A 24001-nucleotide genomic window follows, 5' to 3' on the forward strand; every position below is an offset into this window, starting at 1 on the left:
CCGGGCGACATTTAAAGTCACTCCCAGAGTCCCACACCCCGACTGTGCAAGGGAAGCACAGAGCCTCGAACTCGTATGTCCGTGGGTCCTACCTCTCTGCAGCCCAGGTGCCCAGCTTATACTGCCCGTTCCTTCTTGGCATCTGCCCTGGCCTGCCTCCTAGAGTCGAGCTCTTCTCCTCCCCACCCCAGGCTCGCCTCAGTCTCCCCCATGCGACAGCACAGGTCACCCGTCCAGGCGTCCCTGTCATTTTCTGCCCTGCCTCAGGCATCTTCTCTCTCAGGCAACAACCTCCCCCCCACACACACTCAGCCCATTTACCCCCAAAGCAGGGGCAGCGTGACCCTTCCCAACCTCGGACCAACCGGTCACCCTCTCACACAACCTTCAATGGCTCCACGTGGCTAACAGAATGAAGACCAAAATCCTCAGTGAGGTCTTTCCACCCACCTCCATGCACCAGCAGTCTGGCCCGCACTCACATAGGATGCCCCTTCTGCCACGGGGCCACCACACATGCTGTTCCCTCTGCCTGGAACAGTCCCCTTCGAATGCTGGTTCGTTCCTACTCATCTTTCACATTTCACACCTATATCTCGCAAGACACAGTGTCGAGAGGAAAAAGCAAGGTGGAGAAGGGGGAAAAGAGAGCAAGAAAATAATGCAGAGAAATTTTCTGGAAGCACACAGAAAAACTCAGCGTGGCTGAGTCTCTGGGACACAGGCCGAGACCCCATTTTCAGTACAAGGAGAGAGAGCCAATGCCACCTGAAGGCACAGAGTGCGACAGACACCCGACAGACTCACCGACTCAGCCACCAGGTGTGGCTACGGCTACAGCGTTCCCATTTTACAGGTGGGGAACCCGAGGCCCGGAGAGGAGAAACAGACCGCAGAGAAGAGAAGAACAGACCACAGCCCAGGGCGCCGCCGACCCTCCCCCATCCTGTCTCGGGCCGGCACGGATTTTTCTCAACATGTGCAGGTACGACTTTTCCAGTTTTAAAAACCTGCTTATTTTCTAAAAAGAACGGTACCTGCCACCTCCCAGGGGAAACATTTACTTTTCCTCCTCTGCCTATATTTCCAAGGGGGGGTGTGGATTACTTTTCAAGGTTTACACCTCACACGTGGTTCTGAGAGTTTGCTGAAGATTTTTGTGATCCAAGTTGATAAAAATTAGAACACACGCGGAAGGGGCACCCGGGTGGCTCAGCCAGCTAAGCGTCCGACTTCGGCTCAGGTCACGATCTCACGGTCCGTGAGTTCAAGCCCCGCGTCGGGCTCTGTGCTGACAGCTCAGAGCCTGGAGCCTGTCTCGGATTCTGCGTCTCCCCCTCTCTCTGTCCCCTCCCCTGCTCACACTCTGTGCCTCTCTGTCTCTCAATAATAAGTAAACGTTAAAAATTTAAAAAAATTAAAAAAAAAAAAAAAGAACACACGCAGAAGCCCTCCTCAAAATAAATGCAACACTGGGATTGCATATCAGCCGCGGCTTTCAGGAGGGGCACACGTGTCCAGGGATGCAGGGACAGCCTGACCGGAGCTGGCTCTGGCTGTGCACACCCTGCTCCCCGTGGGACCCGCGCCCCGCTCAGCGCACAAGACGGCTCCGACCCCGCCTGTCCTGCCGCTGGAGAGGCGAGAAGCGTGCGAGGCCTTTCCGTGCCCAGTGACACGGTGACCCGTGCCGCGGCACCTGGGCCCGGCAGGCACCGAGCAGCACCCTCCCCAGCCGGGGCGGCCTGTCACCAGCCTCGCCGCCCAGTGGGCACCAGGAGAAGGCTGCTACCCCAGTGGGGGGGCGGGGGGGCTCGCTTTCGCCTCCACCTGCTGACATCCACGGGGCACGCGCCTGGAGGCCACTCACAGCTGACCTACTGGCCCGAGGCCGCCCGCCTCATCCGAGCCTCGATACCACTCCAGGAGGTGGGACCGCCACTGTGTCCATTCCGCGGAGCACGAAACTGAGGCACTGCCTGATGAAGGCACGTGCGGAGGCCAGCCAGCGGCAACCGGCAGGGCGGGGGTCCGAGCCTGCCTGGAAGGCCACCTCCTGGGCACCGGCCGCTGGCTCCAGCTGTCTGCAGGAAGGACAGACGTGGGGCCTGGCCCAGCTCCTTTCCCACCCGGGCCTTCGAAAACCATGAGAGGTTACAGCAGTGCATGGACGTGTGCACACACACGTACACAAATACACACGCATGTGCTCACACGCGTGCTAGGACTCCTCCAATGACTTTTGACAAAGCAAGGACAAACAACTACGTGAACGTTGAAAGACAGGTGGCAGGTTGACCTTGAAAGGGCTGCTGGTGAGTCTCTGTGTGACCTCCCCCACTGCTGCCTCTGCCTCTCAGGAAGGGTGGAGGGAGAAGCACGGGGAGGAGGGAGGAGCACAGAGAGGAGGAAAGAGCATAGGGAGGAGCAGGAGGAGGGAAGATCACAAGGAGGAGGGAGGAACACAGGCAAGAAGGAGGAGCGCGGGGAGGCGGGAGGAGCACAGGGAGGAGGGAGGAGCACAGGGAGGAGGGAGGAGCATGGAGAGGAGGAAAGAGCATAGGGAGGAGCACAGGGAGGCGGGAGGAGCACAAGGAGGGAGGACTACAAGGAGGAGGGAGGAGCGCAGGCAGGAAGGAGGAGCACTCGAAGGAGGGAGGAGCACAGATGAGGGAGAGGGAGGAGCACAGGCAAGAAGGGGGAGCACAAGCAGGAGGGAGGAGCACAGAGAACAGGGAGGAGTGCGGAGCAGGGAGTGCAGAGAGGAGGGGGAGGGGACAAGGAAGGAAGGCTGAAGGAAGGAGGAAAACAAAGAAAGGGAGGCAGGGAGGGAGAGAAGGGGGAGGAGGAAGCCTGACTTAAACCCCCAGAGACTCTGTGGAGGAGACCCCATTCCTCTGTCCCCGGGGCCTGCTCCCTTCCTCCCGCTTGGCACAGTACAGGCACCCGCCGGAGCCTGTGCTCAGCATCCTGTGCACGGGCACGTGGGAGAAAAGCCACCATGAGGGACACGGGAAGGGTTTCTGGAGCACCCACAGAGGGAAGACGGGGGTGAATATGGGCTCACAGACCCCTCACCGCAGTCCAGAGAGACTGGGTCGGGGGGGAGGACAGGTGGCATGTGCCCTGACCACGGTCCCAGCCCCGATGCTGAGACAGTCCCCAAGCTTCCCAAGGGGGACAGGGACGACGCGGAGGTGGCCCTCCCAATCCTTGCAGTGAGGCCTGATTCCAGGCTTCCTTCCCCAGAGAAGTCCCATCCACGTGCGGCCAGGTCCCTCACCTACAAAAACCCTCACAGGGGTCCGCAAGCACAAGAAAAGCAGGCTGGACGCCTGGAGCTCTCCACCACCTCCCCCTCCCTTGCACGCGGGTACACACACGCACACACATGGTGACATGCACCCCCCCCTCCTCCAGCCACTGGCTCACTTTACCCGTTGAGCATCCTACCTCTGGGCCTTTGCACGGGCCATTTTCTCCACCCAGGAAACCTTGCCTTTCCCATCACTCATACCCACTTTTCAGTTCTCGACTCAAGTGACACCTTCCCTGAGCCGCCCCAGCCTGCAGGCCCCCTCATAGCACCAGGGCAATCTCACCTCGGCGTGACTAGTATTCGCCTATGGGATATTCCAGTCCCAGCTCGAGGCCCCCGCTAGACTACCCCAGGGGCATGGGGAGGTGCCTCCGCCTCGGCTGTCCACGCCGTCCCCATGCTGCCATCACACCTGGCCTAAGAGAGAGCACCTGGTTTGTTGGATGGGAGGGAGGACGGAGGGGACGTGGAGGGGAGCACCCACTTGCAACGAGCCACCCGGTGTTGTCACGCACGTGTTCTGTGCCTGTCCTCTCCAGTGACAGCCTGGGCTGGGGAAAGGAGCCACCCAACAGCCTCTCCGCCACCAGCGATGTCCCACCCCGTGAAATGTTTGGTGGCTGGGCTCCTGGGTGCCCGTGGGAGAAACGACCTCTGCCCCCTGGCTAACGGGCTCACCAAGCAAGAGCCAAGAGCGGCTCCGCCCAGGGTCAGAAAAACGAACCACAAACAAAACGACTGATTGGAACCTGCATTTTCCTGAGAGAACAGCTGCTCTGTGCTAATATCCCCCTGGAATAAACTGTCGTTAGTTAATTTTAAAAAGCACACAGAGACTAATTATTAACAAATCTGTAGGCTTCTTTGTAGCAACGCGCACCACCGATAAGTCGCGCTCTGAGCGGCCGCCCTTCACACTCGGTCATCTGCTCTGGGGATTTCCGGAAGGGGCAAGACCATTCACCCCGACACCCCAAAGCCGTCATGGCCTTTTGTTGCTGCTATGTGGAGGACGTTTGCCCCTCAATTTCACCTCTGCGCGTGGCTACCCGCGAATGGCAGCCACACCATTGGTGACATGGGTGTCATTACCATACACTCAAGATAAAAGCCACGTTCCCTGAACGCCTACTCCGGGCAGGACTGTCCTGGAGCGGAGAACACAACGGCGGGTAACACCAGTCCTAACAGACAGAAGGCACAAAGAGACATCAGAGGCAAGTTGTCACGCGAAGATGCCACCAGTGTCTGCAGTAATGACCTTAAGGAAAAGACGAGATTGCCGGGGAACACTAACGGGAGAGGGCCTGTGCCCCCACCAGAGGGGCTGCCCGGATGGACCGAAGCACCAGGCCAGGCCCCTCGTTTGTTCCATGTTGGAGATATTAAATCCCACTAAAAAAGGAGACAAAATAGTAAATTATCCCTAAGTCTTTCATTGCTTCCTATTGAGGCAGAACCAGCTACCCATGAGGGTGGGGGGGCGGGGGGGGGGGAAAGAGGGACAGGAGGGTCCCCTCTGTCCACATGCCCCCTCCTGAGCCCAAGGCCAGCACTGAGCATCAGCCCCGGGGCTCTCAGCCCGGCACCCCAGCTGTGGCTGTGACCCAGCCTGCGACCTTGCCTTTTGACCTGGCCCTGTTACATCCTGACTCCCCCAGCTCAGCTCCCCAACTAGGAAGATGTGCACAGGGCCTCCGGAGGAGTGTCCCTCCCATACCAGTGACCCTGTGAACCAGCCCCAGGGACGAGCAGGGGCCAGGGTGAGAAGGCGGGAAGGAACGGCTGATTTCGCCAGGCGGTGGTGACCTCAGGCCAGGAGGGACTCTTCCTGCAACGTCATGAGGGCACCAGCGGGACACGTGGGTGTCAGAGCCTCAGTGCTGCAAAGGACCAGGGCTCCCCAGTGTCCCTGGCCAAAATGCTCAGGGGCCACCAAGACGCCTTGAGGGGAAGCCTGTCCATAGTGACGGGCACCCTGCTCAACGCCTTACAGAAACCAACCCACCGGGTCCCCACGGCCACCCTTCACTGTAGGCAGCACTACAAGCGATCTTCATTTTACAGACGGGGAAACCGAGGCCGAGAGACGTAAGGAGGCACGTGGACCCAGGCCGCCTGACGCCAGAGCCCACGGACCCGCCAGTTCCCCCCACACCTTGTCGGCCAGCGTCCCCATGTCAGCCCCGCCATGTCAGACGCGCCAGGGGATGGTGACATCGAGCCGGCCGAGCCCGTCGTCGCTGGGCGCTGGCGGTCTACGAGGGGAAGCGAGCCCACCGTGGGGTCTGCGCTACGGTCCCCACTCCCCACCCCTCCTGCGTCCACGTGTGCCCCGCCCGCTCCGCCCACCGGGGGCCGAGGGTACATCCCTTGCTCAGCACGCCGCCCACGTGCCTGTCCTCACAGACGGAGCCGGAAGTGAAGGCGCGAGACCGAAGAGGCCCCCCGTGCGTCTCCACCTGCCACGAAACACCACTGCTGGGCCCACGGAGGATGCGGCGCGTGCGGGAAAGAGGTGCTGGCTCTGCATCCAGCGCCCATCCTGGACCTGCCACCCTGCAGACACCTGCTCGCCGGTGAGCGCTCCGTGCTGCAGACCCCCGATCGCTGGGAGGGAACGAACTCGAAACAGCACAGAAGGAGACAAACGTGAGGGGTCTGGGCTTATTACGCAGGTAACCTGTCGCTCCGCACTGGTTGACGTGCTACGTCGCTAGCCAGACCGTGAGCCTCCAGGACAGGCAGTGCGTGTTTCCATCGCCCCCCACGCCGTCCCCCCTGCACACAGCAGTGCTCGATACGGCAGCAGACGGAGAAATGCCAACCAGGGTCACAAGCCCAGGACGATAACATACAGCATCTCCCCCTTCCTCCGAAACCTACGCCCCCTTTGTGACCTCTGCCGTGCCTGTGTCTCCTCGTGTTTCCGGGCATGACCGCAGCTACTTTATAACGTTTTGAGGCCGTCTTCTTCTGTACGTAAATAAATTTGATTTAAAGGAAGATCACACACCACCACTCTCTCTGGAGAGCCCACTTCCACGGTCATACCTACAGTCCAGTGAAAAAATAAAGAACGTGGGGCAGGGCCAGGCGACCCCAGCAGAGCGGCGCCCAGGTGCTGAGACACTCCTGATGCTCGCACACGCTCAGGAGCTTTGCACAAAAGACCCTGACCAACATGCCAAGGTCAGCGACAACCTGACTCATGTGGCTGCAGAAACACAGTCATCCCAGAATTAACACTGCCCGGGACGATGTTTTCCTGCCAAAGGGAAGCAAAAAAGATCATTTCTGGCACATCTCTCTGACTTTATTTAAATCCCCTGAGCTAGTGATTACAACACGGCAAAAATTTTTCTGCACATAGACACAAACTTCCAAGAAGTAACGGCCCCCCAAAATAAAGTAATAACACAACTCATCAGTAACAGTATTGAGAAAGATTGTGACTTTAACAAAGTGTTACACTTAAAACAGCTGCATACAACGTGTAATAAATATATTTATTAAGCCATGTAGCCACAGCTCCCGTCCTCCCCTGGGGTCTTGGCAGATTCATTTTGTGACTGCCCACTCATCAATGTCAAAGTGTACTTAATGCGGTGCCCACTGGATAAGGGACACGCCAAGCTGCCCATCCAATGACTTGCTTTAACAAACAGGGACACCGCCCCAGCCCATTAAAGATAAAACCTTCCACGACTCAGCCATCGGCTGAGTCTCTGCCATCACCTTGCCTGACTTTCAATAAATAAATCTCGTCCTGGTGGCCATTCTGGTTAAATGGACTGGAAATGGAGGAGTATGTCTGTCTGTGTGTTTATGTGACTACAGATACATATACATCTGTCAGATGGATTGCCTGAGCCAGGAAAGGGACGAAGCAGAGGCACCTGTTCCATCTCAAAGACTGAGGCCCTTCAGGGAAGGTGTATGAAGAGGCCAGCAGAGAATGGGCGGGGCAGGCAGGTGGGCGGGGCAGGCAGTGGCTGGGATGGACAGGGGTGAGAGGGGCAGGGTGGGTGGAGCAGGGAAGGGGCGGAGTGGACACGGGTGGGTCAGGTCAGGCAGAGAGTGGGCAGCTCAGGCAGGGTGGGCAGGGCACAGTGGGCGGGGCAGGCAGTGGCTGGGATGGACAGGGGTGAGGGGGGCAGGGTGAGTGGGGGGGACTGCGTGGGTGGGGCAGGGAGTGAGCCCAGCGGACAGGGGTGGGTCAGGCAGGCAGTGGGCGTGGCAGGTGTGTGGGTGGGGCATCAAACTCACAGGATTCAAGCTTCCACCACCTCCCTCCCTCCCGCCAAGTGTGCCCCCAGGGTGGGGTCCTCAGCCTCCCCAGCCCTCTGGTGCTTCCTCCAGGGTTTAGAGGAAAGTGAAACACAAGTGTGATGGCCCCGTGTAGAAAACAGAGTTGACGACGAGCACATTTTCACTCCAGCTATCAATAATTCACCAGACTGTCAGCTCCGTGAAGGCCAGTGACCTTGTCAGTCTTGTACCCCGAACAAATATTATCAAATAAAATTTGGATGGACATAATGTTCAGGCTTAGATCACACATCTTACTCCCAACCTTTAATTTCTCGGTAAAGAAATGTCATGAAACCTAATAATTGCTTCAGCCTTCCCGAGATGCCTTCTATGTAATTTTCAAAGGGCAGCCTGCGGGCCACATGCATCCCCAGATGTGCGTGGTTTGGCTTGGGGCTTTGTTTGTTTCTAGGCTGCCCTGGCAGGGACCGCAGCTGATGACCCGCAGCCACTCTTCTTACCCCCTTCTTCACCGGTTCTTGTTAAGGGTAGCCATGCACCTAAAACAAACAAAACCAACCACCCAAAGCCCCGTGTTCCCCAGCCCCCTGCAGCTGCTGGTGGCAATTTGAACCCTTCTGGCCAATGACGCGTAAGCAGACGTCACTGGGTACGGCTCCCAGGAAAGGAGGGTCAAGACTCAGCAGCCGGACACTCCTCAACCTGTCCCCAGCCCCTTCGTCCTGCCCAGAAAGTGTACCTACTGCGAGAGGTGCAACCACCCTGTAACCAGCTGCTACCAGGAAATCACAGAGCCCTCAACCCGCGACCAGGAAGCCGGTGGGCTATCTGCGCTTCCCTACACCAAAACTCCGATCCTAATCCAGCCGGGGCTCTACTTGGCTTTCCTGTTACGTGAAGCCAAACCGATCCCTAACTGATAAACTTGACAACATTTAAAAATCACATTTCACATCAAAATCTGGATTTCCAGCATAGGTCTTAAAACGGGGTGTTGTGGTAGCCCTGGGTGCCCTTTTCCCAAAAGAGCCTGCCAGGCAAACTCACAAAAATGAACCATTCTCTCCCCCAGAATACGTATTCACATCTCCTTCCGAGACCACCCAAATGCTGTCCCAGAATTATAGGACCAGAGGCAGCGACCTGGAGGCAAGGGGACTCTGGATGGACCGCAGTCTGGGGAGGGGGCTGGCGGGCAGCTGGGGAGCAGCGTCTGAGGAAGGGGACCCGGGGGCTGGACAGGGAGGAAGCCACGGAGGCAGAAACGGCCCTAGGAAAACAGTGGTTATGGGAAAGGGCAGGTGAGGTCTGGAGCCAACGGCTGGGTGGGAAGAGACAGGTAGAGCCAGCCCATCCACACAGCAAGCTACTGCAAGCGCCCAGGGAGACCAGAACCTGAACCTGAACCAGAACCTTCCTCCTCCTTCTGATCGCCATTTCCTGAGACACTGTGGGGCTCCGGGTCCTGACCAGCCCCCGCCGGGTCAGTACGGGCTGACCCACAGTCACAGCTGCAGACAATGAAGCACAGAGAGGCTGACAGCTCGGCCCTGATGTGGACCCAGTCATAGGAGGGGCTGCAAACAGCCCCGGGAGCTGCCCCTCCTTTGCCTCCTGCCCTCCTCGCAGGGTCCACTGCCTCCTGACCTTATCCACCGAAGACGGAACCATCTCCGAGGATGTCGGGAGACGCTTGTCTCCTCAGAGCTGAGGCACCAACGAGCAATGTCTCAAAATGCATTCACCGGTACAGACAACAGCTCAGTAAGCCTCACCCGCCGGGAGTCAGGAACAATAACTACCACTATGTGACATACAGGAAATGGAGGTTCAGACAGGTGAGGTGACTTGTCCAAAGTCCCTGAGCTTGCGTGTGGCAAAGCCAACACCTGGACCCACCCGTCCAGCTCCAGGCAAAGTATCTGTCTGGATGGCATTGCTGTCTTCGTGGAAGACAGCCATCCAGCAAGGACCCAACATCGCACATTTTAGCTTCTCTGGGGAAGCTCACTGAGTCGAAATAAATGAATCTTGTGCGGACAAGAAATGATCTCTGTTTGGATGTCCTCCCTTAGGAACATGAGAAGATCAGACTGAGGGAGGCCAAGGGTCCCTCCAGAAGCAGAGCTCCGGACCATGACCAGCTCGGGTGGACTCAATGCCATCAACAAACATTCACTGGGAAACAGCCAAGTGCGGCATAACCAAGAGGATAATGGGCAAGGCCCTGCCCTCAGGGGGCTTCCCATTCAGAACAGTGCTGGCCCAACGTTCTGGGGACGGGATGGTCTAGATCCGCATTTTCCAGTATGGCAGCCACCAGCCACACGTGGCTACTGAGCTCTTGAAATGTGGTCGGTGCAGCTGGGGCCAGGAAATTTTCGTTTTCATTTATTTAACTTAGATTTCAATTGCTACAGGTAGCTAGTGACTGAGGGAGAGACAGAAAATAAACTAGGCTGTCAAATACATCAGTGAGATCATTTCAAAGAGTGACAAGACAGCAGGGAAATTGGCTAACGTGATCAAAAGGGGTGCAGGGTGGGGAGGGGGAAAGCCGGGACCCTAAACTGTGGCGGCTGACCTCCTCGTGCGGGCACCTGGGAAGGCCCCAGCGACAAAGCCGTCCACGGTCGTGGCCTTCTGTGCTGCACTCAAGTGAGAAGGGCCGGGGAACAGAAATTTCAGAAGCATCCAACCTTTTCCGGTAAGGAATGTGCAGTGCTTTCATCATCAGACAAAAACTCTTAAGTTCTTAAACCCCATATATTTTTTTAACGCATCTAGCTTTTAGTTTTAATAAGCCCGAAGAAGCTGGCAAGGTTATTACCGCGTAGTTTCGCTCCTAATTAGGCCAAGCAGACACTGCGAGGGGCCAGAGGGAGACCCCTGGGACTCAGGACTCGGGGAGGAGGGCACTGGAGCAAGGCGGGGGGCGGGGGGGGGACCGTGGCAGAACCACCAGGGAGAAAGGGGGCACGTTGCCCTGTCGCCACCAGGCCGTAGGGCTGAGGCGAAGGAGAGACCAGACCACATTTACGCTTTGGAAAACTCTCCGTCCCACCGACGGCGGAACCAGGCAGAGGGAAGAGAAAACCAGGACTCGGTACCGAGCAGTCCGGCCAGAAGGCGGCAGGGGCTCCCGGTGGCCGATGGCAGGGAAACTGGAAGCAGCAAGAGCACTCCTCCTGGGAGGAGGGGAAGGGGGCCCGCTGCAGCACGGAGGACGCAACCAGCGAGGGGCCGGCGCGGGACTCCCAGCGAGAGTGTGGCCTGGCACGTGTCCGTGTGTGGCAGCCCGCAGCTCGGGAGGGCACAGGACGCTCCGAAAGGCTTCTCCCCCTCCAGGCAATAAGGCAGAAGTAGGACTGCAGAAGGGAGCCGTTGCTGGTCTCCCAGCCACCCTCTGGCTGTGCCCGAGCTGATCTGCACAGAGGCCGGTCCAGCTGGCCAGCCCCAAGCCTCGTCAGCTACGCCTGCGGTCTGGTGCTTGCACCCATGCGTTCCACACACGCTCACTGGAGCCTCCTGCGTGGGAGCTCTGTGCGGGGCTCCGGGCCTAGAGGGGGACAGTCCTCATGGATGACACACACCGGGATCCCAGGAGGTGAAGAGCGCCACAAGCGAATCAGAAAGGAGGGACAGGAGGCAACATCAGCCCGAGACCTGAAGGATGGGAAGGGGACCGCGGGACACCGAGGGCTGGAGCTCAGGAGTCACACAGGGCGGGGCCCACGTGGTCACACACACGGGCACAGACACGTGGATGGGGACACACACACGCAGAAGTTGTCAGCACAGAGACCGAGGCTATGGCTGAGCACTGGACTCAGCGGTCCCCCAGGGGAGGTCACCTGAGCCCCACCCTGTCACTTGTTAGAAATGCACGTTACCAGGGCCCCTCCCGGACATGCCGAAGCAGAAACGCTGGGTTTAACAGGACTCCAGGTGACTGATACACACTGGGAAACAACGGTCCACATCAGCAGCTCTCCGGGGAGACGTTGCCCCCAGGGGACACCAGGAGATGTCTGAAGACATTTTTGGTTGTCACAACTAGGGGGTGGGGAGCTCCTGTGTCTAGCGGGTAGAGGCCAGGGATGCCGCTTAGCATCTTAAGGGCCCAGGGCGGCCCCCACCGCAGAGAGTGAGTAGGCACCAACGTGAAGGGGGTCAAGCCTGAGGAACCTGCCCAAAAGCACAGGTCCCCCACTGGTTGGCCCCCGGAGCAGAAGCTTCACAAAGGGAAACAGCCAGGCCCCACAGAAAGGGTGCAAACGGCAGTCCCAGGGGACTCTGGTCCTGCATCTGGGAAAGGGGGAGGGGTGTGGAGTGGAGAAAGAAGTCAGCAGAGGGCCCTACAGGAACCCCCAGTGTGCCCGCTGCAAGGAGGAGGATGAGACGGCTGACCGGGGAGCCAGGAGAGCGAAACGCAGCAGAATCCGAGGGAAGAGAGGGTCAGGAAGGGGCACCAGGCAAGGCCAGCGAGGGGACAGGATAGGGACAGTGAGGGAAGGAGGAGGACAGGGAGGAGGTCACAGACCACCTTCTCGGTGCGGGGGGCAGAAAAAAGCCTAGCAAAACTCCCCATGAGTAGGAACTCCTTGGAAGGATGAAAGGTCACGGGGTGCTGTCTCACCTTGTCTCCAGCTCAACTGGGGGAGAAGGCCTGGCCGTGCCTGTGGGCACCGAGCAGGGATTCACAGAGAAGAGTCTTGCGAAGATGCAACATTATTGTTAACGCAGCAATGATGCGGAGAGAGTGGAAGCATGGGCCCTCGGGGAAAGCCGTTCATGCCCGCCACACAGTCCGTGGCCACAGACGTGGCCACTGAGAGATTTAATGCACTAATAAGGCCACAAAAAGCTGCTCGCGCTCACCAGCGATCAAGGATCCACAAATTAACACAATGAGCCACCATTTGTCACTCTTCGTGCGGGGGGAAAAGGAGATTGATGACCTCAGATGTTGGCAAGCCTGCAGAGGAAGGGCACTCTCGGGGATTCTGGAAAGAATGTCAGTCGGCACATTTTCCAGGGTGCGATATCACGACAAGAAAATGTGGGTGCCCTGTGGCCCTGGCATCCCACCAGATGGGACACGCCCTAGGGGAAATTTACACACAAGCACGAGGAGGCTTTGCCTGGGCATCCGCAGCCAGGTTGACTCCGATGGGTAAACTTTGGAAAGAACACCAATGCCTAATGTCCAATGAAAAATGTATTCTTGGTATACTATGTGCCTATTAGAAGAGAGGGAGATGAAAACGTTCCATCGGACAAGACCTCCCAAGACCCAGTGTGCAGCAGAAACACAAGCTGAAAGACATGACATACAGTGTTTTCTTAAAACCCTTCAGGAAAGATCTAGAGAGGATTCTCTACGCTCCTCGCAGAAGTAACCTCTGGAGAGAGAGAGAGAGAGGATATTTTACCTTTCCGAGAATGTTCCTGAGTTTTTACTAAGAGCATAGTGATGCGTTAAAAATGCATTTGGGGGGGCGCCTGGGTGGCGCAGTCGGTTAAGCGTCCGACTTCAGCCAGGTCACGATCTCGCGGTCCGTGGGTTCGAGCCCCGCGTCGGGCTCTGGGCTGATGGCTCGGAGCCTGGAGCCTGTTTCGGATTCTGTGTCTCCCTCTCTCTCTGCCCCTCCCCCGTTCATGCTGTGTCTCTCTCTGTCCCAAAAATAAATAAACGTTGAAAAAAAAAATAAAAAAAAAAAATGCATTTGGGGCAGGGCGGGGGGGGGAGGGAGAGTAAGTGCAACCTTGGGCTGTTTTCTAAAAATACAAAATCTAGACCAAAGGAGGTGACCCTTCTCCTTGACTTTGTACTGGGTTATTCCACAGCTGGTTCACCGGCTTCGGTTTTCAGGAGTAGATCTTTAGAGCGGCAGGAAGACAAACGAAGAGGTCCTGAAGGGAGGACAAGATGAGGGCTGGGACTTTTCAACCCGGTGAAGAAACGAGTCAGAACGGTGTGGTAACTGCCCTCGAAGAGCAGACTCTCTGAAACCCCGAGTGACACACACCATGAGAGGACCCCATCAGGACTGATGGCTTGTACACTCCTATGAGCCACCTGAAGAATTTTTAGACACATCTGCCCCAAGAGAACCATGCACTGCCCCATAAAGAAGTGAGTCCCCCATCAAAAGAGGTATGCAAGCGCCTGCCAAGGCAACCAGGCAAGGCAGCTATAGAAAATGCTCCCCTGGTCCACCCTGCCTGCTTCCAGCTCCCGGGCTGCTTCCAACTCGAAGATCCTGATTCTCTTTCTGCCAGAACTCCTCTGCTTAACGCAATCCATAAATACTTAATTGCCTGATATCTTCAGCAAGGTTCCACCGCTCACAGAACGGTACATGCTCTAGACTTTTCGCCTCAGACATCTGCTCTCGGGGTCCCATTCTGACCATCTGAACCAGAGACCAACTCCAGCGTTCGCCCTCCCACGGCAACATTTAATCATCCAAGCCTGCCACCTCTCCCTGGTGGGCCAGCACCAGCCACCTGCCGAGCCCTCTGTTCCCACCCACGGAGGCATCAACTCACAGACAGCCAAAAAGCTAAATCCTCCATAATTTCCGTTTCAAGTTTGCTTCCTTTTACTGCCAGGGAGACAAAAGAGGCTGGAAAGGACTCTCTCGTGACGAGCCACTCAACTTCCATAATTGGAACAGTCATGGATGTACATCTCCGACACAGAGAGAACCAATCCATCATGGAGTGCCGAAGGCTTAATCCCCGATTCCTAATAAAAGGATTAATTAAAGCCTTAAGGGTCTGCTCATGGCCGGCTCCGCTGGAAACTCCGAGGAAATCAACTTACCCTCCCAAATGTAGAAGCGAAGGGATTTCCTCGGCTGGTACCTTAGTTTGACCAAATGACACAGTGTCAACAGTCCTAACAAAGAAATCTTACAAGCCTTGCATGGCTTTATTGTTTAAAATGTCCAATTGGGCCCTGGTGCCCACAGAGCTGCCTTTACGAGGTCTTTCTCTGTAGTTAGAGAGCGAAGCTCCTATGCGTTGCAGGCAAGTGAAGGAATCCCTCCCCACAAAGCCTGCCTTCCGCCCCAGCCCCAGGGATCATCTGGATTTTGATGCCCACCATTTAACGTGTCCGGGTCCCCATCTGGGGGGGGGGGGGCGCGTTCAGAGAAAACAAGTCTTCTGCCAAAGGCAACGGCAACTTCTCGTCAAAACCTAATCTGTGAGGGGACGCTGTGCTTCTCCCATAGGAAATCGCGTCCAGTGGCTGGATACCAAAACACCAGCCTCGATTCTTTTTTTGAACCCTACGTTTCAGAAGCTCAGACTTCTCTCTGTGAAGTGAAAATTGCCTTCTGGTGGAGAAAGGTTTTAATGATCACTTTGCTTCCTGCGTCTCCATGGCGACAGGCCCCGCACAGCCCACCCCCCTCCTGCTTTATTAGGCCTTTCTTCCTCTCTGGAAAGTAATCAATCAAGCCATATAGACGCCTTTGTGGCCGGATTTATCACCTAAACAATCGAGGCTGCGGCGGGGGCGGGGGAGTGGGCAAAGTCCGAATAATTGAACGCAAGCAAGCGGGCTCCAGCCCGGCGCACTCCCTTCATCTCCCCGCCCGCGGCTCCGCCGGGCACACCTGTCCCGAGAGGCGGCCAGGCCCCGCCGGAGCCGGGCGCCCAGCGGAAGCCCCTCGGCGCGGTGGCCGCGGGAGCGCTGCCCGGCCCGGGCCGGGCCGGGGGGGACGCCCAAGCCCCGGCCGCGGGAGCTGGGGCCGCGGGGAGGGGGCCAGAGCCCCGAGCCGGCGCCGGCGGAGGCGGCCACAGGTCTGACTCTCCTTCCCCAGCTGGTCAGCCACGCAAGGCAGGGAAGCCCCTCGGAGGGGCGGGCAGCGCCCCCCCAAGCCTGCAGGGAGGGCCGATGCGGGGCGCCCGGCTCTGCCCGGGGAGCTCGGTTCTTGCCCGGACAAAGGGCTCCGCGGCGCCCCGGCCGCGTTCCCGGGGACGCGAACTGCGGCGCCCGAGCGCCCGGGTCCTGGCGCGGCTCCCCGATTGCAGAGCGCGGCGCGGAGCGGCGCCGCGGACGAGCCCAGCGCCACCTGGCCCCGGCCTGCCCACCTGCCCGGCCGCCCTCGCCCGGCCCCCGTTACCTGGGTTTTCCCCGGCGTCCGCGGAGGAGGTGGCCGAGGAGTCGGTGAGGACGCTGGGGTCACTCTGCGAGCGGCCCCGCGACACGAGGCAGCCGCTCCCGTCCTCGGACGCGGCCATGGGCCTGGCCGGCGCGGGGGCAAGTTGGAGGAAGGCGCGTGCAATCAGAGCATCCGAGGCGGCCAAGGTCACAGGCGAGGGGGCTGGAGGGGGCGTCTTTTTAAAAAGGAAAATCAAAAGGGACAGGGAGAGGGAAGGAGCGGGGGGACAACGCCAGGCTGGCTTCAGGGCGGTTAGACAATAGCCTGGCGGCTGCAGCCAGGCGCATCCCGGCGCGCGCGGCCTCGCTCTGCTATTTATTCGTGTTTATTCCCATTCTTCAGTCTATATTCCAGGGGAAAAAAAAAAGTTGAACCAGGAAATAAAAACTTTTTCTTGTCAGTGTTTATTGCGTGCTTGGGGCAGGGGGTGATGTCCAGGAATTTCTGGGGGCGCTCCCTCCCCCCACCCCACCCCCCACCCCCCCCGGAAAAAAAGGGGAAAAAAGGAAAATCTTTGCTCTTGCAATTGCTTTAATCTGAAAGCTGTTCTTGGAGCATCTGTTGGAAAACATTAGGATTCTCCCATCATGCCACGCGAGAGGAGCATGACGTCACGAGAGAAGGGGCTGAGAGCCAGCGTGGTGATGGGGAGGGGTCTCAATACCTGGGCGCCTGCCTCCTGCCGCCTGCCTCCTGCCCAGGGGAGGTGGGGGCCCCGATCCTGAGTTATGCACTGCCCACCCACCCCCACCCCCACCCCAGCAGGGCTCTAGAAACAAGAATGCTCCCAGTCCTACTTCCTCCCCTCCCCAGCAGGAGGGGAGGAGACCCTGAGGGTGCCTCCCTTGGAGGCAGGGCCTAATCTCCCCCGCAGCTCCAGGCAGCTGGTTTCCCTAGCCCGCCCTCCCTTAGGGATATGGAAGGCCAGTAGGTCCTGCTTCCCCGCCATGGTGGGCTGGGGGGGTGGAGGGGGTGCCCTCCGGAGTTTTACCCCTGCCAGCCCTGCTTCCTCCAGGCCCTCAGCCTCCCTTGCCTGGGAGGAGACAGGCAGGAGGGGGTACCTGGTGCCTTCCGGGAGGCTTCCCCCAGATGCCTTGATGGAGTTGATGGGCCAGACAATGGAGGTGACACCCCCCCACAAGGGCTCCCACTTACAGAGGTGTCCTCCAAAGTGCTAATGAGCAATTCTCACCAATCCCAGATAGTGGGGGGGGGGGAGGGGGAGCGGGCGACTCCAGCTCTCCTCTAAGGCATGAGGGTAATGAAAAAAAAGGAAAGCCCAGTAAAGGCACAGAGAAGCATGGGGTGTGGCCCATCACCAGGTCTGGGAAGGTGCCCAGAGGAGAGGGCATTTCACCAGATGCCCGGATGGCAGGGCCACAGGGGGGACTGGGGGACACTGTTCCCACCCAAGACTTGCTGCAGGGCAGAGGTCCAGTCTCAGCCCCTAGACAGCTCCAGGGGCTTCCCCACTCCAGGGGATGAAACTGAGGTCAGAGGAGGAGGTCAGAGGGGTTCCACAGCCAGTGACAGCAGCACAGGGACGGGGACCTTCTGGAGGGCTGTTCCTCTGGATTTGGCCAGCACCTAAAGCAGGGCTGGGGCGTAGGGGGAGCACACTGGCAATGCTGGATGAACCCCAACAAAGAGCCAAGGACAGAACCGAACGGTGATGTGGGGAAATAACATGGACACTCACTTCACGCACAGCTTTGGGCTGTCAGCAGCAGGTGCCTCCAGAGAAAACATTCATTCACTCATTCATTCATTCATTCATCATTCAAATATTCCAGAGTCTAGTGCACGCTGGGTACCACATCGGCGTTAGGGGTCCAACAGTGGACAAATGCAGAAACACCCCCACCATGGGTCTTCCAGGATTGCAGGGGAGGGTAGAGCTGAGAACCGTCACCGATAAGCCAAGAGATGACCCCCAAAACAGTTACGCCTGATGTTACCATGAAACAAAGAGGAAACTGGTAGGACATCTTACCAAATACTTTTTATCCACATAGAAACGTGCAGATGGTGATGCGCCCAGCTCCGGGCTGAGCGCTTTACTCCAAGGCATCGCCTCTTCCTCACGACGCCCGAGGAGGTGAGAGCAACTATTGTCCCCACCTTAGACATGCGGGCAAGTCACAGGGGTGAGTGGCCTGCCAGGAAGCCAGGACTGGCAGGGCCAGGGCTTCTGGTCCAAGGTCTCTACGAGTGGGTCCTCAGGCAGCCCCCTGGAGAGCCGGGCTGAGTCCTGGCCCCAGGGGCAGGCTTGCGAAACCCCTACCGGGCACACCTTCAGCTCCTCCCTCATGGAGACGAGGAAGCCTGTAGCTGGTCCAGCCGGCAGCAGGTGCAGAGATGGACCAGCCCGGGGCCGGGGAGGATGGCAGCCCAGGGGCGTGTCCCGGAGAAGAGAAGAAAGGGCTGTTCCAGCTACGTGCCGTCCACCCTCCCACTTTTCGGACTGGCCTGCTCAGAACCTGTGCTGCTACTGACTTCAGATTTTTCCTTAAATCAACTCTTTGCACTTACATGCATTTTAAGGGAAACCGTCGCCACAGCGACAGAGGTGGCCCCTCTGTTGTCCGCAGGAAGGACTATGGTGGCGACTGGGCCGTGACAGCCAGGTCCCCTGCGGACTCCAGCTTCGCTGAAAAGGGGGAGGAGCAATGGTAGGAGAGGCATTCAGACACTCGGGCCCCAGAGATGTTCTTAATGTTACCAGAAGGACAAAGAATGGAAAGAATTTTCTACGGAAGCCAATGTCTGTCCGTGCACCGCCTACAATAATTTCTGACCCCTTCAGACACTCTTTACTGCAGTGCCACCCAGCTGCCCTACCAAACCGTAAGGGCAGGACTTCAAAGCCTATGAGGGCACCTGGGTGGCTCGTTGGGTGAGCGTCGGCTCTTGCTTTCGGCTCAGGTCATGATCTCACAGTTCATGGGTTCGGGCCCCGCGTCGGGCTCTGCGCGGACAGTGTGGAGCCTGCTGGGGAATCTATTTCTCTCCTTCTCTCTTTGCCCCGCCCCTGCTCGCTCGCTCTCTCTCTCTCTCTCTCTCAAAATAAATAAACTTTTTAAAAATTTTAGTTGAAAAAAAAAAAAAGCGTATGAAAGGAAGCAGCTTGGCATTTGCTCCAGGAGTAGAGAGGGAGAAGACAAGACTGACAACCAAGATTCAGTTTCTTAAAAAATATGCTTTAGCAAAATATTGTGATTTGTCAGAGCTGGGTAGACACGCAGCTTGTCATTATATTTTTGTCTGGCTTTGCAACGTTCCATGCTAAAAAAAAAAAAAAAAGCTTTAAATTAAAAAAACAGAAATGTGACCCCTGCTACCGGTCAATAGAGACTAGACTGCTGGGTACATGCCTTCGGGGGAGACCTTGGCCTTCCAAGGCATTCAGCCCCAGAGCAGGACAGGCTGGCAGGAGGATCCCGCCCACGGGTGGCAGAGGGCAGCTGTCGGCACAAGGTCCCAGCCTCGAGAATGTCCTCAAGGGGTCTTTGTGAAAGTTACCAACCATCCCTCCCTGCAGCACGATCCCCGTAAGCCCACTCTGGAAGCCTTACAGGAACCGGCAAGGCTGCATAACAGATAAACAACCCAAATATCCATCAACTGACATATGGATACATAAAATGTGGCATATCCATCCACTGTAACATTATTCAGCCGTGAAAAGGAATAAAATACCGAACCCGCTGTAATACGAATGGACCCTGAAACAGTATCCCAAGTGGAAAAAGAACAGAATTCCGACACGATGGGCTACGTATTGTATGATTCCATGTATGTGACGCGTCTCCAGACAAAGAGGCAGAGTAGTGATGCCTCAGGCTGGAAGCTTGGGGCGGGGGTAGGGAAGAGCTGCTAAGGAGTTTGACGTTTCTTTTGGGGGTGATAGAAACACTTCACATGTTCTAAATTTAGGTTATGGTGAGGGTTTCACAACTGGAAATTTCAAAAACCGGTGAGCTTTTTGGCATGTTCGGTATTGCAATAAAGCTGCTTAAAAAAATAGAACGCGACAAAAACAGCAACACAGCACACGAAGGGACCCAGGCAGAGCTTTGGATGTGAAGGCAGACTGGGTTCGCCTCTCACGTCTGCAGAGTGGGATCCTACTTAAAACCCCTCCTGTCCCTGCCCGGGGCTTCAAATCAGGCTGGAGCCCTCGCCGCGCAATCCCACCCACACGCGTCTCTAGAGTTGGTTCTATTCTCGCACAGTGTGCAGGGCAACGTCTATTTTGTGCCAAAAGACATGACTTTCCCAGAACACCGCAGTGAACAAAATAGGATACGTCCTCGGCTTCGTGGAGCTCGTGGTCTCGAGAACACAGGACAACAACCAACAGGTCAGGTCAATCCGCTGATGTCCACGGGCCCCGCGCCGGGGGTGCCTCGCCGGGGCAGGGAGGAGCCTGGGCTGAGAAAGCGACGCTCTTCCTGAAGCTAAAGACTCAGTACAGATGAAGCAGACGAGTCAGGAGGCAGCGGGACGCAGGCCCAGGGACCTGTCTGGGCAGAGGCCGGGAGGAGGGAGCAGCATGGGGCTCTGAAGTCCCCGCAGGAGGCCTTGTGAGGGGCCAGGGCGTGAGCCAGGCTGCAGACACGGGCGGGACACAGACCACGCATGCAGTGTTTCGTGCGGCTCCTCCCGAGTCTGGATTTTGTTCCAAGGACGGTGACAAGCGGCTGGTGGCAGAAGTGAGTCCCCAGAAGATCCCCCCAGCTGCTGATGGAGAAGGGACCTCAGCACCCGGGGATGGACCGGGAGACCGGCAACCATCCAGGCGGGCCTGAGGGCGCTGAGTCTGGGTCCAGCGTGCTACACGACTGGCCCCAGCGAGTTGGCAAAGGAGGGGCTGTGGAAGGATGGGACGAGGGGAGCCACAGGTCACGGCCAGATTGTTGCTTTCTGGCGACTAACTGGTTATGGGGCTGCAGGGACGTCAAGTCTGATCCTGACAACGAGGTGGGCATTATGCTCTTTCCTGGGCAGGGAGGGACGCAGAAGGGGCAGGATGGGACAGAAGGACAAGGAACCCCATTTGGACACACTGCATTAGACACGACATCGGAAGAGCCTACAGCCTTGGCTGAATACCCACGGGACTCCCGGATACCGTCTGTCCCCTTACGTGGGGACAATGAAAGGACATGAGCTCCGGCATCTTAGTTCATCTTAGAAGGAGCATGGTGGTCACTCCTGCCCGGCCATCCTGTGACGCTCACTCCAGGGACCAAGTGACAAGTGCTGAGCCAAGCGTCTCACAAGACCCCCTCCGTCAAGGCTTCAGCTCTGGCCGCTCCGCTTCTGCAGACCTCACTCCCCGACGACCAAACACGCTGAGAAGCCACCCGGAGAGCACAACAGCGGGATCGTGACTTACAGCCGGCCACCAACACAAGGCTGCAGGCACTTAGACGGTCATTCCGGGGTGTGGTTTCCTTCTGCGAGAGCCCACAAACTTCTTCCCCAGGTCCCTCGTGGTTCGAGGACCGCCGGAGAGCTGATGGCCCTGGAAACTGGGCTGCTAGGATTTCAGCGCCATGAGTTCGAGGACCTTTGTCAAATCTGCTCACCCGAGAACGCGCCTGGCACACCGTGGGTGCCCAGGAAACAAATACGTGTTGGTTGAACCAACTCACGGATGCACACGTGGGTGTGAGGTCCCTACCCCGGGGCAGAGGGCTCACCTCCCCCGTGGCCCAGGTCAACAGGAACAGAATTCTCTCTCTCTCTGACTGGCATATTTCGCTCAGCATAAGACTCTACAGATTCATCCGTCATTGCAAATGGCAAGATTTCACTCACGTGGGGAATTTAAGAAACAAACGATCAAAAGAAAAAAAAAAAGAGACAAACCAAGAAACAGACTCTTAACTACTGAGAAGGAACTAATGGTCAGCAGAGGGGAGGTGGGTGGGGTGCGGGGGAAACAGGTGATGGGGAGGGAGGAGCATACTTGTCATGAGGAGCACCGGCTGTGGTACAGAATTGTCCAATCACTGTATCTACGCCTGAAACTAACGTAACGCTGGATGTTAAAGACACTGGAACAGGAACAGAATTACACCAGCAAACTCAATCTCTTGCAAATCCCTGCTCAAGCTGCCATCTCTGTCCAAACTCTTAGGGAACAAACAGAAGAGGGACAAGAGGGCAAACCCCAGGGTGGGGACTGGAGGGCCAAGGGGACCGAGGGACCAGAGGAACACAGCCTCTCCCCAGCAGAGCCTGGCGGTGAGGAGGGGAGCCGCGCCCTCTGCTGGTCTCTGCAGAAACTGCGTCCAACCCGTCACCCTGGGAGCTTCCTGGACCTGGCTTGGGGACCCAGCCTTGCACTTTGGTTTCTTCTGCCCTTGGGCCACGTCCTTGATGGGGTCTCTACCTACGGCCGTACCCGTAAGGCTGCCCAGGGTGGTACTTCAGGCGATGCCAGGTAGGGCTCTTTGTAAAACACAAGCAAACTCTCTTCAAGCAAAACTCTGTTTCACCAACCGTGCTCTCCATACGGAAAGGCACCGGCAGCCAGAGCTGGCCTGAAAAACGTGCTGTGGGAGACCCCGACCTCCTGTGATGCCCCCAGCCCTCCTCGGAGTGCCGTCCACCCGCAGGCTCTCTAGTGAAGCGCTTCTGGGCAGGAGCTGAAGACCTGGGCGTGAGACAGGGTTCGATTGCTCCCTCTGTGTGGCCCTCTGTGCCCGGTGTCCAAGTGAGGGAACGGACAGCCTCGCCTGAGGGTCTGGGCTTTCGGCCCAGCGCCGAGCACACAGGACGCATCTACACGTGCCAGCGGCGATCAGCACAAAGTGTCTTCCGGTGCCAGACAATTTGTACACGCAGTGGGTCAGGGAAGGGCATAAAAGCTGGTGGTGATGGATCTGGGGCCGGAAGCACAACCAGGGGAGAGAAGAGAGCCCTCCCCGCAGGAAAGAGACACCAGCCGCCGTGGGCTCTGGCTAACCTGGGTCAGGGGTGTGTGGTCAGCTCAAAGCCATAAACCTCAGGTGACCTCTTCCCCCATCCTCCTCTGTACGTCCGACTCCGACGTAGTTCCCTCGGTGCGTGTGTTTGGGGGGCGCGGCCCTTCTCTGCGGCTAATGAACGCACAGGGGCTGGCGTCTGAGGCCTCCGGGAAATACTGGTACACAACCGGGGCCACTTACAGAAAAGGCGTTTGTTGTCGTGGCCACTGCTGAGAGCTGGGCTTCTGCTTCCTGCCTCGGTGCGTCCCGTGGGGTCTGCACCGCAGCGGCCGACCCGCGACCCCGCAGGACCACACGTGCCGCGGAACGCCCGCCACTGCAGACGGAGACCTCGGACCGCCTCCCCCCCAGATCTCTCGTGGAGGAAGCAAACATCCTACAGTTTCTGCCATTGCTACTGGGTGTTCCCTTACTTCATACCCTCAGTATGTGCCAGAGAGCAGTCTAAGGGCTTTATGATTATTAACATGGCCGGTGCTAAAAATGACCACATAGGGGAGATCCCAGCACATCCCCATTTTGCAAGTGGGATGCAAAGCGCTTAGTACTTGGCCCGGATAACAGAGGCAGGATCTGAGCCCAGGTCCTCCGCTCCGGAGCTCAGGCTGTTACCACATCAAACATAGCCTGGGAGGGACAGGCAGGGACTTCCTGCTTTCTGGATCCCCCGAAAGCCACCGACCTGGTGCTGATGCTGATGACGGAAGATTTAACGACAGCATTTTTGCAACCATACGGCTTCGCGAGAACCTGACATGCATGCTTCACAATCCTGTGAGGCTGGCATAACTGTCCTTTTTTTTACAAACCACAAAGGGGGTGTGCGACTTACTAAGGGTCCCAGAGCGAACAAGTGACAGCAACAGGACAGGAAAGGACCCCTACCATCTTTCCACTGTACTAGCCCATGCCTGATGCCCCCCCATCCCACCCAATCACCCACCAGCAACGCGAGCTTACAACGAAGCCATGTGCTTGCAGAAGCACACACAGAACGTGACCCCCCTCCTGGCCGTGTCGGACTTGCTAAGGGGGACAGCAAACGCTGGGGGCAAGGGGGCTGGCTGCCTCTGCCGGGACGAAAAATGCCACACCCCAGCCACCCAGATCCCCCGTCAACTTCTCTACGGGGACCCAAGTACACAGGAAGGTGTGAACGAGGCACCTATACTGAAAACAACCCAATGTCTCTCGAAGCCGAATGGCTGACCCAGGACATGTCCGAA

The 24001-nt window shown here is 57.6% G+C and overlaps 1 protein-coding gene across 5 annotated transcripts in view; it reads right to left on the reverse strand.

Moving 5' to 3' along the window:
* The window catches only part of PHACTR3 (phosphatase and actin regulator 3), a 214107-nt gene extending 197867 nt beyond the window's left edge, over nucleotides 1-16240 (reverse strand). For 3 of the 5 annotated variants that reach the window (XM_045053424.1, XM_045053423.1, XM_045053426.1), the window contains exon 1: nucleotides 15736-16240. In XM_045053424.1, the coding sequence (XP_044909359.1) occupies nucleotides 15736-15853 (118 nt within the window). In that variant the 5' untranslated portion in view covers nucleotides 15854-16240. Of the gene's footprint in view, nucleotides 1-14426; nucleotides 14605-15735 lie in introns of those variants that run through there. The other 2 variants (XM_003983301.6, XM_045053425.1) reach the window with 2 other exon arrangements.
* Nucleotides 16241-24001: the final 7761 nt, after the last annotated feature.

Source organism: Felis catus, chromosome A3 (assembly GCF_018350175.1).
Source record: "Felis catus isolate Fca126 chromosome A3, F.catus_Fca126_mat1.0, whole genome shotgun sequence".
Classification (NCBI taxonomy): domain Eukaryota; kingdom Metazoa; phylum Chordata; class Mammalia; order Carnivora; family Felidae; genus Felis; species Felis catus.